Source organism: Bos mutus, chromosome 25 (genome assembly GCF_027580195.1).
Source record: "Bos mutus isolate GX-2022 chromosome 25, NWIPB_WYAK_1.1, whole genome shotgun sequence".
Lineage (NCBI taxonomy): Eukaryota > Metazoa > Chordata > Mammalia > Artiodactyla > Bovidae > Bos > Bos mutus.
The window spans coordinates 1,152,187-1,166,303 of NC_091641.1; the positions used below are offsets into that span (position 1 = coordinate 1,152,187).

General features: G+C 59.6%; 1 protein-coding gene across 1 annotated transcript; it reads right to left on the reverse strand.

The window, feature by feature from the left end:
- Window positions 1-652: 652 nt before the first annotated feature.
- On the reverse strand, window positions 653-13,335 carry ARPC1B (actin related protein 2/3 complex subunit 1B). Its single transcript, XM_070362878.1, has 10 exons — window positions 13,198-13,335; window positions 6,877-6,953; window positions 6,067-6,171; window positions 5,419-5,641; window positions 4,357-4,464; window positions 3,343-3,549; window positions 3,182-3,257; window positions 2,071-2,276; window positions 1,260-1,350; window positions 653-957 (listed from the first exon to the last, which is right to left on the reverse strand). The coding sequence occupies exons 2-10, from the start codon at window positions 6,938-6,940 to the stop codon at window positions 919-921; spliced, it is 1,119 nt and encodes a 372-aa protein (XP_070218979.1). The 5' UTR covers window positions 6,941-6,953; window positions 13,198-13,335; the 3' UTR covers window positions 653-918.
- Between the last annotated feature and the right edge of the window lie 782 nt (window positions 13,336-14,117).

Genomic DNA, 14,117 nt, shown 5'->3' on the forward strand with positions numbered 1-14,117 from the left:
GGTGGGAAGGGCCTCTGGAGAAGGAAATAGCAGCCGCATTCAGTCCTCTTGCCTGAAACATCCCATGGACAGGGGAGCCGTCCATGGACAGGGTTACCATCCATGGGGTCACAGAGTCAGATGCGGCTGATCACACAGGCACATGGGGAACCATATCGCCTGATTTTTATTTCCTGATTTAAAAAATCCGTGGGTGTCCTCCAACTCCAGAGGTTATTCTGAGAACAGAGAGGCCCCAGGACAGTGGGAGAGAAGCCACCTTTAGGTACCATTTTTCCTGTAAATGTGGGCCTAGTTCACCGTTAGAAGATCTATTGATGTAACGCATTACCTAGACTAAAAACCATGTGATTTAAAAAACCCAGTAAAATAGGTCCTAAAAAAATGAGCAGTTATTAGAAACCAACCTCAAACATCAAATAGAGAAACAGTAATTTCCTTTAAAGCCCAGAACCAGCCCAGAGTGTACAGTCACCACTCTTGGCATCTGACTGCTGAGTGAGTGACCCTGGCAGCTCCCAAGCTGGACTGCGCCGGGAAGCAACCACAGGGGAGCCGCCTCTGTGTGAAGATCAGCTGTGCTGGCAAACGGCAGGAAGCTACCAGTGCCCTGCCCAGACTGACCCCTCCTCCAGACACACAGGCCAGCGTGTCTACAGTTGCGTTTTTATTACCTTCATGTTCTGAAGCAGTTCATGACCACGAGTGCTTTGAGAACAGTTTTTACAATTAAAGCATTTCTTCAAGAAAAAGACAATCGTTCCTTCCAGAGCCAAGAAGCAGCCTCCCGTCCCTCCCCTCCTGCGGGAACAGCCCCGGTGGGGACCCCACCCGGTACCCTAGAAACTCAGCAAAGCGGCCTCAGCCTCCCCGACCCGCTTCTTCAGCCTGGGCCAAGGGCAGCACACTGCTCGCAGGTCATACAATCTTGAGGTCCTTCAGGGCAGACTCCAGGCTCTGGGAGGAGACAAGCAGGACAGACAGGTTGGTTCTCAGCTGTCCTGTAGACACCCCACCACCACCCGCAGGGACCTGGTGCCAGACACAGAACCTGGCCTTTGGGGTCAGGCGATCTGGGTTTGAATCCCAGCCCTGAAGGAAGGTGCTGCAGAGGGTGCCAAGGGGTCCTCACTCCACTGAGGGGCCCTTCTGCAGGGACGAAGGGCTGGAGTGTCCAGGTGGCTGCCAGGGAGAAGGTGGGGGGTAGGGGGCCCGCCCCGGGGACCTGGGGGGAGGCAGGGGTGGAGGGCAGGCCTCACCTTCACGTCCCAGATGCTCATGCCGCCGTCCATGCCGGTGGTGCAAAACTGCGAGCACTTGGCCTTTCCCCCACTCAGCACCGAGATCTGGCTGCAAAGAGAAGGAGGGCTTTACAGATCCCACCCTGCCCTCCAGGAGCCCCCCGACTGCTGGGGGAGCCCGCTTCTGTGAGGTGTGTGCGCCCAGCTGGGAAGGATCACAGAGGACAGGGCTCCCGAGTCTGCTCTAGGGGCAAGCAGCAGCCTGTGTGCAAGGGACACAGGGCGGCGTGGGCAGGGGACGTGCGCCCAGGGAGTCAGTGACAACACGGTGTTGTTGATGAGAAGCAGCCAAAGGTGGGGCTGGGAGGAGGCGGGGCTAGTTCCAGAGAGCCTTGGAAGGCAGGCAAAGCGGTCTGGTCTGAAGACATGGGAGCCGGCGGCCACAGGAGGGCTTAACAGACAAGGGTCAAGGCCTGGCCGTGCTCTCTCATCTGCCACGGGTCGGACACCCACGGCTGGCAGGATTCAGGGTCTCTCGCTCCGATCCCACCTAGCTCTTCGAGGAGACCGCTGCCACACTCTCCATTCCGCGCCTCCCCGCCAGGTTCTACCCCCAGAGCCGCTGAGGCTCAGGCCCCGCCCGCTAGGAGTCCGTGGGTCGCTGCCCGGCCACCCCCCAGACCCGCACACCCGGCCCTGCGACAGTCCCACACCGTCCCGGGGCCGCAGAGGGAGGCTGCCTGCTCGCCCACCGCCTCATACTAGTCCCGCTGCCGGAAAAGACGGACCCGCCTTCCTAAGTGGACCCGCCCCCAGGCCCCGCCCCCACCTGACGCTGTTCTTGTGCAGCGAGTCCAGGCCGGCGCCCGCCGCCGCGCTGCCCTCAGAGCTCGCCTTCTTGTCGAGGTTCTGGAAGCGCTCGCGGGCCGTGAGGCCGCGCTGCGAGCTCTGCTTGGGCACGTCCAGCCGCCCACCGAAGCTCAGCTTCCCCGCGGCGCTGTCGTAGGTGAAGAGCACCGGGAAGCAGTCGTGGCCCTGCGGCGAAGGGCAGGGCGGGGTGCCACTGGAGCGCTGGCCAGGGCAGGCGCAGCGCCCCCATTTTCCTCTAGGGGAACCCCAGGCCCTGGGGGAGGTGCAAGGCTAAGGCACCCCTGGCCACCAATCCAGGGGGAGCCGGAGGCAGGGCGTGGGTGTAGCGCCAGGCAGCCGATGCCCGCTCAGGGACCCCGGGTATAGTAACAGGGGCCAGATGTTGGGGCTGAGCACCTAGGAGCGGCCCCCTCTGCCCGCAAGGCCAGCATCCGGTTGAGAAAGCTGGTCTGGGACTCCCCTGGGAGGCCAGAAGCCCCGCTCCATCCAGTCACATGTGCTCTGGGGGAGACACGGGACCCTTCCCTAGGCAAAGTGGGCCTGATCCCTCCGGGACCCCAGTAAGTTTGCTGAGGCCTGAAGAGAGACTTGACAGAGCTGGGCAGGAGGGATGGAGGAAGAGTGGCACCTTTCTGGACACACGGTAGGACCCCCACCTGCCCCTGCCCACCACAAACACCCATTCTTTGAGTGCGGTGTGGCCCTGTCATTTCCATTGGCCAATAAAATGTAAAAGCAGGAAGGTCTGGCCCAGGGCATATCTCCCCACTTCCCCTGTCTCCAGATGGGAGACAGAGCCCCGCTCCCAGCACCCAGACCGAACAAAGTGAGCAAGAAGCAAACATTTCCCGTGTTAGGCCACTGCAGTTGGTGCCATTGGAAATTTTTGTTGTCACCCCAGTGTAACCCCACCTATTCCGCATAGAGATATAGATGGACGGATGGATGGATGGGAGGGAGGGAGGGAGGCAGGAGAGGCACGAGCGGGGACAAATTGAGGGCTGCCTGGGCATCTTGGGGCCCCTGGGAGACCTGCTGTCACCAGCCCCTCTCCCAGGCCCCCTCCTTACTGCTGCCACCAGACTGCTCTCCGTGATGAAGGTGACGGCCAGCAGCGGCAGCGTTTCAGAGGCCAGAGTCGCGACGCTGAGAGAGAGAGCGCAATGTCAGCCACGCTGGCTCCTGGTTCTCGGTGCCGGGGCGCACCCCAACTCGGGTGACCCGTACTCACGCCATCTTCTTGTCAGCATCAGCCAGGCACACGGTGCTGTCGTGGCTGACCCAGGCTACACGACTGCCGTTGGCCGAGAAGCAGACGCCATGCACCCAGCCGCAGCTACTGCTGGACTCGAACATCAGCTCCCCGAACGGCATCTTGGAGCCCCACGGGGTGGGTGCTGGCCGCTCCTCCACCTCCTTGATGTAGGCTGAGAAGATCCTGCCGGGAGAGGCAGAAAAGGGGATGGATGGGATCTGAGAGGGACCCAAGAAGGACCCCCCACTGCCCCGCTCTCCCAAACTGGCCTGTTGAGGCCAGAGCACCTAGCTGAGTTTGTGGGTACCCGAGCTGGCTTTTCATGACCTGCGCCTTCACGCTTGGAGAAGTCTGGGCCTCAGTGCCCACTTGTGCAATGGAGTGGGGCCAGGATGTCTCCCAGCTCCAAGTCCTGGGAGCTCTCAGGACCATATCCGCTCCGTGCCCGGAGCCTCTGGTGCCTGCTGTAGCCTCACGGCCCAGGGGCGATTCAGAAACGCAGGCCATCTTGCCTGGAGCTGGGAGCCAGAGGCCTTGGGAGACTCAGGGGTGCTGGGCCCAAAATGAGAAACAGCCAGTGGTAGTTGGAGTCTCTGTGTTCCAGGTCTTAAGATGACAAGGCAGAGATCGTCCCAGCCTCAGTCATTTATATCTCAGTGTGAATAAAAACACCCACTCTTTTTCCCTCAGATGGAAATCAGGAAGCTGAAGGAGTGGGAGGTTCTAATGAGGACAGGAGGGCCTAGAAAAGGGATCCTGCTGACATTAAAAAGTGGCAAAGGTGTATGTCCTTCTAAGACTCCCCATAGGCCAGACAGAGGACCCAGGAACAATCCTTCAAAGAGCAAAACCTCACAGAAGCTGGACTGAGGCCCAGGTCACCCGCTGGCAGCAGAGCTGGTCTGGAAGGCGGGGCTCTTGCGACAGGGCTCCCCACCACCCTCCGACCCCCGATGAATCCTGTGTTGATGGCGGGGCCCCCACTCTCACCGGCATTTGAAGTCGCAGGAGCCGGCGGCCAGGAGCACGCTGTTGGGGTGCCAGTCCAGGCTGAGGACGGTGGAGCGGATGGGCTTCTTGATGTGCTTGCACACCCACCTGGACACGGCGGGGGTCACACAGGTGTCAGGGGAGAGAGGGACAGACAGGTGAGCGCCCTCGGACCTCAGCGCCTCGGGCTCCAGGCTCCCACTGGGCCCTGCAGACCACAGAGGTCCCAGGAGGGAAGGGCCCAGGCCAGCTGGGTCCCTCCCTGGATAGGAGCACCACGCTGGTCACCTTTCAACCTCGCAACTACCCTGGGGCCGCCAGGTTAAGGAGAAGTCTGCTCACTGGTCAGGGTGGGACCTGAACTCGAGTCTCTCGGACCCCAGTCCGAGCTCCCGCCCGGCCTCTGCCTCAGCGACTCAGGGGAGAAGGTCGTGACGTGGCTGGAACTCGTGAGTGGGCCCGGGAGCGTGACGGCTAGTGCCGTGGGCAGATGATTTGCCTCAGGGCTTTGCTGGAAAGTGGGGATGGCAGCGGGGCTTCCCTCATAGCTCAGTCGGTAAAGAATCTGCCTGCGGTGCGGGAGACCCGGGTTCATATTCCTGTGTTGGGAAGAGCCCCTGGAGAAGGAAATGGCAACCCACTCCAGTATTCTTGCCTGGAGAATCCCCTGGATAGAGGATCCTGGCGGGCTACAGTCCATGGGGTCGCAAGAGTTGGACACGACTGAGCGACTAAACCACCACCACCACCAGGGATGGTAGCAGATGCCCAGTCCGGGGAGCTGCAGGGTCACTGCGTACAGGGCTTAGTGTGATGCCCGCAGAGGTGGCCCTGGTGTGGCTTGTACCCTTATTACTAGAGGGGGGCTGGGGGAGGGCCAGGCGCTGTGCAGAGAGCCCTTCGCCTCACTGCCAAGGGCTGGAGAGGACACCCTTCTTGGGTCCTGTGAACAGGGTCCTGACTCCCCGCCCAGTGGCTTTGTGGGACCCTCCTGTCCCACCACCTGTTGGTCTGAAGCCCCAGGTCCCTCCAAACCCACTCTGACCCCGCCCAGGCACCCACCAGTCATTTTCCTGCTCGAAATAGCAGATGGAGATGACACGGGAGCCACTGCCCACAGCGAACTTTTGCTCATTGGGGGCCCAGCGCACACAGCGAGCGGCGCGGTTGATGCGCAGGATGACAAGCGTGGGCTTCCACGTGCGGCCCTTCAGCGTCCACACGTAGGCGTTGCGGTCTGTGCCACAGGTCACGATGCGGTTAGTATCTGGGGCCCAGTCAATGCCTGTGGGGTGGGAGGAAGGACTAGGCTGGGGCCATCCAAGCAGAGGTGGCTCGACAGTATCCACAGAGGGGCTTCGAGGTCACAATCAGGATTGAATCAGGGGGTGCTGCTAGAGTTCACTGGGGGTGTTACAGCTCTCTCAGCTATCAGTAAACACACCGGAAGGCCAAGCCAAGAGACAAAAATAGAAATGGGTCCCTGGTAATGCTGATGTGCTGGATCAAGCCTTTCCTGAAGCCCTCAAACTTCTGTTTTTCAGTAACATGAACTCATCCATGTAACTGCTTTATAACTTAAGCCAGTCTGAATCAGGGTTCTGTATCAATGCTTGCAACCCAAACTCTCCTACCTAAGAGTAGGTGGACGGCCTGGCTCTGCCCTGCCCTGCCCTCGTTCAGGAGGGTGATCCCAGCAGCCCAACCCACCTGTCACCTGCCCGTTGTGCTCCTTGAGTTCGTGCACCTGGACCCACTTGTTCCCACTCTTCTCATAGATGTGCACCTCGTGGTTGTTGGGGCAGATGGCGATCTCTGCAGGAGAGACGGGCGGACATGCTCAGACTCCCCTTCCCTGCCATGAGTCCCCCTCTTCACGGGCCATCTGGGCAGTACCTTGTCCTTCGTTACTGGCCTCTCCTCTGCCTCAGGTCCCGCTGGACGGCCTCCTCCTTGGAACACCTCCCCAGGACTTGGCCACTCCTTACCTGTGCCCACTACCCCCAACATCCCTAAGGCAGTCTTGCAGCTCTCCCTGCCTCCCCCCGCCCCCACCCAGCTCTGCCCCCTGGGGATACTAGGCTCCAGCCACGGTTTCTGGGCTGTTCCTGATGACCCTTGGGGTCGCTGCACCCACCCTGGCCTTTGCACGCTGACTTCCTTCACCTCCTTTGCATGCTGACTTTCCTTACTTCCTTCGGGTCTCCGTGCAAATGCCACCTCCCCCGAAAGGCCTCACGGGCCACCCTTTCACTGTCCCCTTACTCTGCTTGTTCCCTTGGAGCTCATTTCATTGCAGGCCACATTTCCCACCCCCAAACCCTCACGAGCAGAGGACAGGCTACCTGCCCTGTGCCCACAGTAGTGCCCAGCACAGGCGGGGCTGCCCTCTGGTCTCTGACCCTCAAGGCCCGCTCGCCTGGCTGCCCTGCTTGGGGTCCCTTCTCTCCTGACACTCAGGATCTCAGGGTCAGGGGTGAAGCAGGGGTGCAGCTGGCACAGGGAGCCTCGGGGACTCACGGGTGCGGTCCTTGTTCCAGGCGTGGCAGCTGATGGGCTCCACCAGGAAGCTGTGATAGGCCATGGCTGCTTGGCTTCTGTGCCCAAGACAGGGAGGGAATGCAGGTCAGCATCCCTTCTGGCCTCGGGGGAGGGTGTCATCACCTGTGCCTCAGTTTCCCTGCAGGTGGAGCGCCGTCCCCCTCCAGGAGCACGCCAGGCCTGCTGGCCTTCGCGTGTGCTCTTTTCCCTCTGCAGGGAAGGTCAAGCCTGATGGTCCTGGGAGGCCAGTTCCACGTGCTAACCCTCTCCATGCCGCCAAATGCTCCCCCCGTTCTGTCCAGCAAACTCCTACTCATCTGGAAAGACCCAAAGTGAACTTGAACCCCTTCCCTCCCCGCCTCAGCCTCCCAGAGTCACAGGGAGCCCTGGGTGGAGCCCAGCCACGCTGCTTGCCAGCTGTGTGACCCCGGCACGTCACTCGCCCTCTCTGAACCTCGGTTTCCACATCTGCAAAATGGAAATAGGAATCCTGCCCTCCCCCGCTTTCCCGGAGATTTGAGAGGGTGAAATAAGACAACACATCACGCCTGGCACATAGTAGGTGTTCATGAAACAGCAACTCTTGGTCTAGAATGGATGTGCTAGCCCTCGGCGTGCTTCACCTGTGTAGGGTGGGCCTCCCAGCGGGGGCTGATCCTGGACACACGCACCTCAGGCCTTTGCATAGGCTGTTCCCTCAGCCTTCAAAGCTCTTATCCCAGATGCCCACATGGCTCCCGCCCTCCCCACTGCCATTCAAGTCTGGGTCCAAGGCCACTTTCTAAGCCAGGCTGCCGCCCGCCCCAGCCCCAGACTCTCCCAGTTCAGTTCAGTTGCTCAGTTGTGTCCAACTCTTTGCGACCCCATGGACTGCAGCACACCAGGCCTTCCTGTCCTTCACCAACTCCCGGAGCCTACTCAAACTCATGTCCATCGTGTCAGAGATGCCATCCAACCATCTCATCCTCTGCTGTCCCCTTATCCTCCCGTGGTCAGTCTTTCCCAATGAGTCAGCTCTTCACATCAGGTGGCCAAAGTATTGGAGTTTCAGCTTCAGCATCAGTCCTTCCAATAAATATTCAGGACTGATTTCCTTGAGGATGGACTGGTTGGATCTCCTTGCAGTCCCAGGGACTCTCAAGTCCCTTGTTTTCCCCTCAGATAACCCTACTGAGCACAGGTTGCATTGTCCTCCTTTATTCTGCGGTGTCTTTTTCCCCTGCTGGAATGTAACTCGCTTGATGGAGACATATACTTCTGGCCATCTTGTTCGCACTGCAATCCCCGGTGCCTAAATGCTTGGCACATATAAGTGCTCGATAAATATTTGATGAACACAGTTGTTTACTGCCATTAGCATCCAGCCTGAGTAAGTTATTTTTTTAAATGTTAAAAAAAAAAAAGGCCAAGCAACATTTCCTGAGCGCTCTGTATTCACCAGCTTTAAGCCCTCCTGTATTCTCGACTTGAACCCCAGATGACGGCTGTGGAGGCAGTGGTTTAGGGGGGGAGGCCACCTGCCCAGACCTGCAGCACCCCCACCCCCCCATGTCTGGGTGTCCCCAGGCCTTCAGCCACCTCCCCCATCTGACCGGGAGGTTTGTGGCCCAAGGCTGGGCCCTGGGAAGGCCACTTCTCAGCCCAGGCCTGAGCCCTGATGGCCCTGGCTGCTGCTGGAACCCTGGGGTCTCTCTCTGCCCCCAGCAGGGGTCTCAGCCAAGACCCCTGAGGGAGGAACAGCGCTGAGTTGGGGCCTATCGAGCTGCGGTGTCACCCACTGTGCTGCTGGGGACTCTGGTGCTCAGCGACCACAAATCCCACTTTAATTTATAGCAGGAAGTCCTGCAAATTTCCCAAGGCAGCAGCGGCCAGGCGCGCACAGGTGCACAGACAGGACGGGGCAGGGCCCGCCTGGTCCCTCAGCCCCAGACCCAGTGGGTCCTCGGGCAGCCTTTGCTAAGAAAGAAAGTGGACACTCACAGCCAGGCTTGAGGCCACACACGTTCGTGCATGGTTAGCCTTGCACACGCATGACTGCTCCCACACACACACGTGTGCTCAGCCTTGCACACACAAACACGAACACGCAGCTCCCAGGGCAGCTGCCTCCCCAGCCTCTGTCTCCTTATAAGGCCTCTTTTGTGTACAGTAAAGACCCCGGAAGTGGTGCCTGGGAGCCACAGGCCTAGGTCAGCGGGCCAGACGGGGTTTCCCCAGTGCTTCTGCTGCATCCGGGCTGGGCAGGCAGGGGGTCATCCATGTCTACACCGCAGATGCCAAGATGCAGGGTGGGTGCACCAGGCCTGTCCGCTAAGCTGTGCTTATCTGCCCTACTTTCCCCTAGGTCACCAGTGGTGGTGGTGGGGGGTGGAGGTATAAGGTTAGATGCCCACTTTCAAACGCCAGCCGGGTTCTTCTTGGCCCCTGACTCCAGGGGAGGCTGACCATCCTGGAGCCCTTCACCCTAGGTGGCCCAGAAGGAAAGAAGCCTCATGGCTGCAGCCCCAGGCGTCCTGGGGACTCAGAGCAGAACCTGACTTCCTGGTTCTGTCCCAGTCCTGCTGTGTGGCCGGGTACCTCTGCCCTTGTGGGCTCTTGGTGACAGTGTCCAGACCTGTGGGCCGGACTCCTAACAGTCTAGTGACATTTCAGGGTTTCAGGCTATGAAGATGGAGAGGTTGGGTCTGCAGAGGACAGATAACACAGCTGAGAGGACTCGGGGAGCCCTGGCCATTTGTTTCCTGGGACCCAAAATTTCTCAGTGTGAGAGGGAGGTACGGTAGTGCAGTGGGACAGGCAGGCTCAGAGCACACCTGTCAGCGAGTCACACCTCAGTATAAATTCAGATGGGATACTCCCTCGTCTACTAACCCACACCTTAAAGCAGCGAGGGGGTGCAGCTGAAAGGAGTGGGAAAGAGGAAGACAGACGTGTTTCCCCTTTTTCATAACTTCTGCAAAGCAGTTGAAGCCAGCAGGGCCTCCCAACCCCCACATGTTACAACTGAGGAAGTGGGAGCCCAGGGAGGGGTGTGGCTTCTCCAGCCACTGTAGCCTTGGGGCTCAGCCTCCTGGCTCCTGGGTCAGGGGATCATTCTGTGTGATCAGACCCAGGAAAGCAGCCTTCACACCAGGCCACCAGCCATAGGAACTGTGCCTTCATCATTCCCAGGGAAATCTCCGCCCTGCCAAGGGGCTGGGGGTGGGTGCCACTGCTCGCCAGTCACCCCAGAGGAAAGTGCCCTGGGGGCTGCTCTGCCCAAGGATGTGGACAAGGCAATGCTGCAGTGCTGCCTTCTGGTGGAGACTAAGGCGGGATGAGGCCATGGCCCCGGGGACACTCACCCACTTATCCCTGTGACCCTGCCTCTGAGCCAGCTCTGTGGACCTACTTGCTTGTCGAGGACAAAGAGAGAGGAGAGGACCCTGGGGATGGCATTGCAACTGGGACCCCATGACTAGTGCTCCGTGCCCCCATCACCCTGGAAACAGTGAGTCTGGGGGAGCACAGCCAAACCCCAACAGACTCCCCCTACTCCACCGCTACCCCACTGGCTCCAAGCTGCCCGCTACCAACTGGAGCCAGGATCTTTCTGTGCGCCAGGTAGCACTTCCCCCGTGTCTGGCATATGGTGGTGCTCAGGATGAATGGATGGGGGAATCACCCAGGGCTGGGGTTTGAGGGTACAGGGAAGGGACAGCAGCCTGAAGGCTGGAGGAGCTTTGGGTGTCCAGGCAGGGGGTGCCAAGGACCACATACCAGGGTGGGGACATACACTCCATGGGCGCAGGGGTATTTGTTTTGTTTGTAAGTGCTTCCCCAGTACCAATCAGAGTGCCCAGCACATAGTAGGTGCTCAGTAAATATTCCTTGACTGTGATTGCATGAATGAATCACATCTATCTTAGTTTATTCCTTACAGACCAGCCCTATTATTTCACTGGTACATATATGCAACTTGTAAATATTTACTGGGGAGTATGTGCTCAAGGCTTTTTCCTGATAGGGTCCATGATCAGAAAAGCTTGGGGATCTTTCATTTAAAAGGTCCTCTGTGAGGATCTGGGGAGAATACAGCTCCCTTCCAAAGCAAAGCAAACCAGGTGAAGCTCCCAGCTGCTCAGCCAAGGGTCTCAAGCCTCACGTCTCTTCCCTACACGCTGGGTTCACATCCCGATTCTCTCGATACTGACGGGGTGCTCCCTGCCAATGCTTCCCCACATCTCTGTCCAGAAAAGGCTGGGGCTGGACGAGGCACTGGGTGTACGTCCTGTCTTGCTTCCAGAGAAGCTTTGCCAGCCCGGCCTTTTCTGCATCCAGAGGTTTGGCTGCATTTGAGGCTGAACTAGGCAGGAGCTGCCTGGAGCGAAGAACTCTGCTCTACAGACACTCAGGGAAGTCCCCACCCAGCTCAGCCACCCGAGGGAGCTGCCAGCAAGCCATTTTGCACTGGTGCTGAGCTGTTACTCAACTTCCTGTTGTGTGTGGAACAACCCTAGTCACCCCAACAGACCAACCGATCCCTCCTCCCCAACTCCACTGCTGAGGTCTTACAAGCCAGGCAAAGTCAAGTCAAGCAAGACAAGTGAAAATCATCCTAAGGCACCATAAAACTTTAGCTAAAAGAATACAGACCAAACAAAACCCCCAAACACATGAAACTCAATGCTGGCAAGACTATGGAGAAATTCTCATTTGTTGCTGATTTGTAAGTCTCTCTGAAGGGCAGTTTGGTAACATCCGATTCCAAACCAACCAGGTGGAAACAAATGGAACAAAATAACATTAACAGGAACTTAAAAATTGTTAACATTTTTTTGTGGCATAAATTCATTTCAATGCTAAAAAACACAGCCACTGCCTTTTTTTTTTTTAAAAGCAAACATGTTCGTAGTAACTCTCTTTATAATGGTGACAAGACAGAAAAATGCAGATGACTACAAACATGGAAAGAGAAACAGCGAACACGTTGGGATAAGATGTATGTGGATTACATACACATACGTAACTAATTTACTTGGCTTCTTTAAATGCCCAGAATTTACCCAGGACTTTGACATACATTCTTTTGTATGCCCTAAGAGAAGCCCAAGAACTCTTCTAGTGTTTGTTTTAACCTTCATGTTGTAGAGTAGGAAATGGATGCAGACAAAAAGCAAACTGCGCCAAGTCACCCAGCACCTAAAATGGCACCGTGTGGGATTCTGACCCTAAATCTCAGAGGTGATAAGCATATAGGCAGGCCTTATAATAAAAGCAAGGACAATAACAGCGCACATTTAGCCCGTGTGTGTGTCTGGCACGCTGCCAAGTGTCTTACACACATGATCACATGTAAGCCTCCCAGCTTGAAAGTTCCTCATTTTCCAGGTAAGTAAAGTTGTGGCCCAGGGCGGTTAGGCGGCTTGCTAAGGTCAGTAGCCAGTGAAGGAAGACCCTGGCGCTCTTAGCAGCTTCTGGTCTGGAAGACCTTGCCAGCCAGGGTGCTCTTAATCACCGGGTAGCAGTGGGCGCCAGGCGGGAGGGGTTCCCGGGACAGCCCAGATGAAACGGAGAGCCCTCCAGCTCCGCGACTGCACCGGGCCCGCTAAGGCTGCTTCATGCCAGTAAACCTCTGTGTCACCGTCGCCGCCCCGAGGTCCCGGCCCTGCCCCAGTCCTGGCCGCGGCCCCTGGGCCGCCGGAGAGAGAGGGGCCGCTCGGAACGCGGCGGTCCAGCGCCCGCGAGCTCAGGAGGTCCGCCTTCCGGACCCGGGCAACCCCCCACCGCATCGGACCCCTTCGACCTGGCCCCGGGGTCGGGGGCGGGCTGGGGGCCGGGAGAGAAGGAGGGAGAGGGGAGGGGCGAGGCGGGCGGGGGCGCCAGCTCATTTCCCCGCTGGAGGAACCCGGAAGGCTGAAGGATGGAGGGGAAGTGACTGGGCGTGGGGGCCCTCCGGCTCGAAATAACGGGGACCACCGACGGCCGGGCAGAGTCAGGGGTGGGGGGACGGGAGAGAGGGGAGGCCGAGAGGGCCGGGCGCGGAGGTGGACGCGCGGGCCCGCGCGCCCCGAAGGCACGGAGTGTGGGGAGCGCTGCGGCGCCCTCGCCCGAAGGAGGTCGCTCACCCGCCAGCACCCCGCGCCCCGAGCGCGCCCGCTCACGTCCAGGGGGGCCCTCAGTGCCCCTTCTCGTCCCTGAGCTCCCCGCGGCCCCCCATCTCCTGGCGACCCCCCCGCAACGCCCTCCCCACCTGCACGCGCCCCCTCCCCGCGCTCCCCTCGATCCCGCCCTTCCGGGCTGCCCCAGCGCCCCCCTCACCTCGGGGCGCCGCGGCCGCGGACTCTGGGCAGTCGACGCGCCGAACCGGCTCTGGGCGCCGCGCTGCGCTGCCACTTCCTCGTGGGCGGGGGGCGGGGCCTCCGGGCTCAGCCCCGTGGGGACGGGGCGGGGCCGGGCGGCGGGCGGGGAGCCCCGGGCCTGCCCTCCCTCCCGGCCTGGGGCCGCGCCCACACGGGCCGTCCGGAAGACATGCTCTGCTCTCCGCCTGTCTGTCGGGGAGACGGAGCTTCGGCGAGGGGCGCCCGTCTCTGTCGGCCTCGGGCCCCCTCCCAGCGGGGACCAGACCTCCGTCCGGGAGCGGATGCCGCGGGTCGCCTCATGTGCGGGGCGTGTGGGCAATCAGGGGCAATCAGAGGACCCCCGCCGCCGGGGTCCTCACGTCAAAACGGAGGCGCCGCCCTCGGCTGGTCCAGCCCCTTCCCAGGGCCCACTTCCTGACCCTCTTTCCACCGCAGACCGCTTCCCGTCCTTAAGTTACAGCGGACTCGCAGCCGCCTGAATGTGGTGGGTCTTGGGCCAGGTGGTCCAGGAGGGTCTCTCCATCCCTGCCCCCTGCCTCATCAAGAGGGATGACCGGCAGGTGGCCCTTCCCCCAGCGTTCGCTCAGCCAGACACCAAGTGGCATGGGCGGATGGCGTGGGGTCTCAGGAGGTTCTAGGCACCCACATGTCTCCCGGCTTTGACCCTTGCTGTTCTTTCTGCCTGGAACATTGTCATGTCATGTCATGTCCACACCTGGCCCACTTACCTTTATCTTGCAGGACAGGAGTCAGTGTCTCTTAGGTCACTTTGTCCCTGACCCCCTCAACAGAGTCCTGGGCTCACCAGTCCGGGCTCCCATTACACAATCCCAACCTGCGGGTGGCCGGGAGGAGGAAATGCGTCAAAGGTGAGGAGCA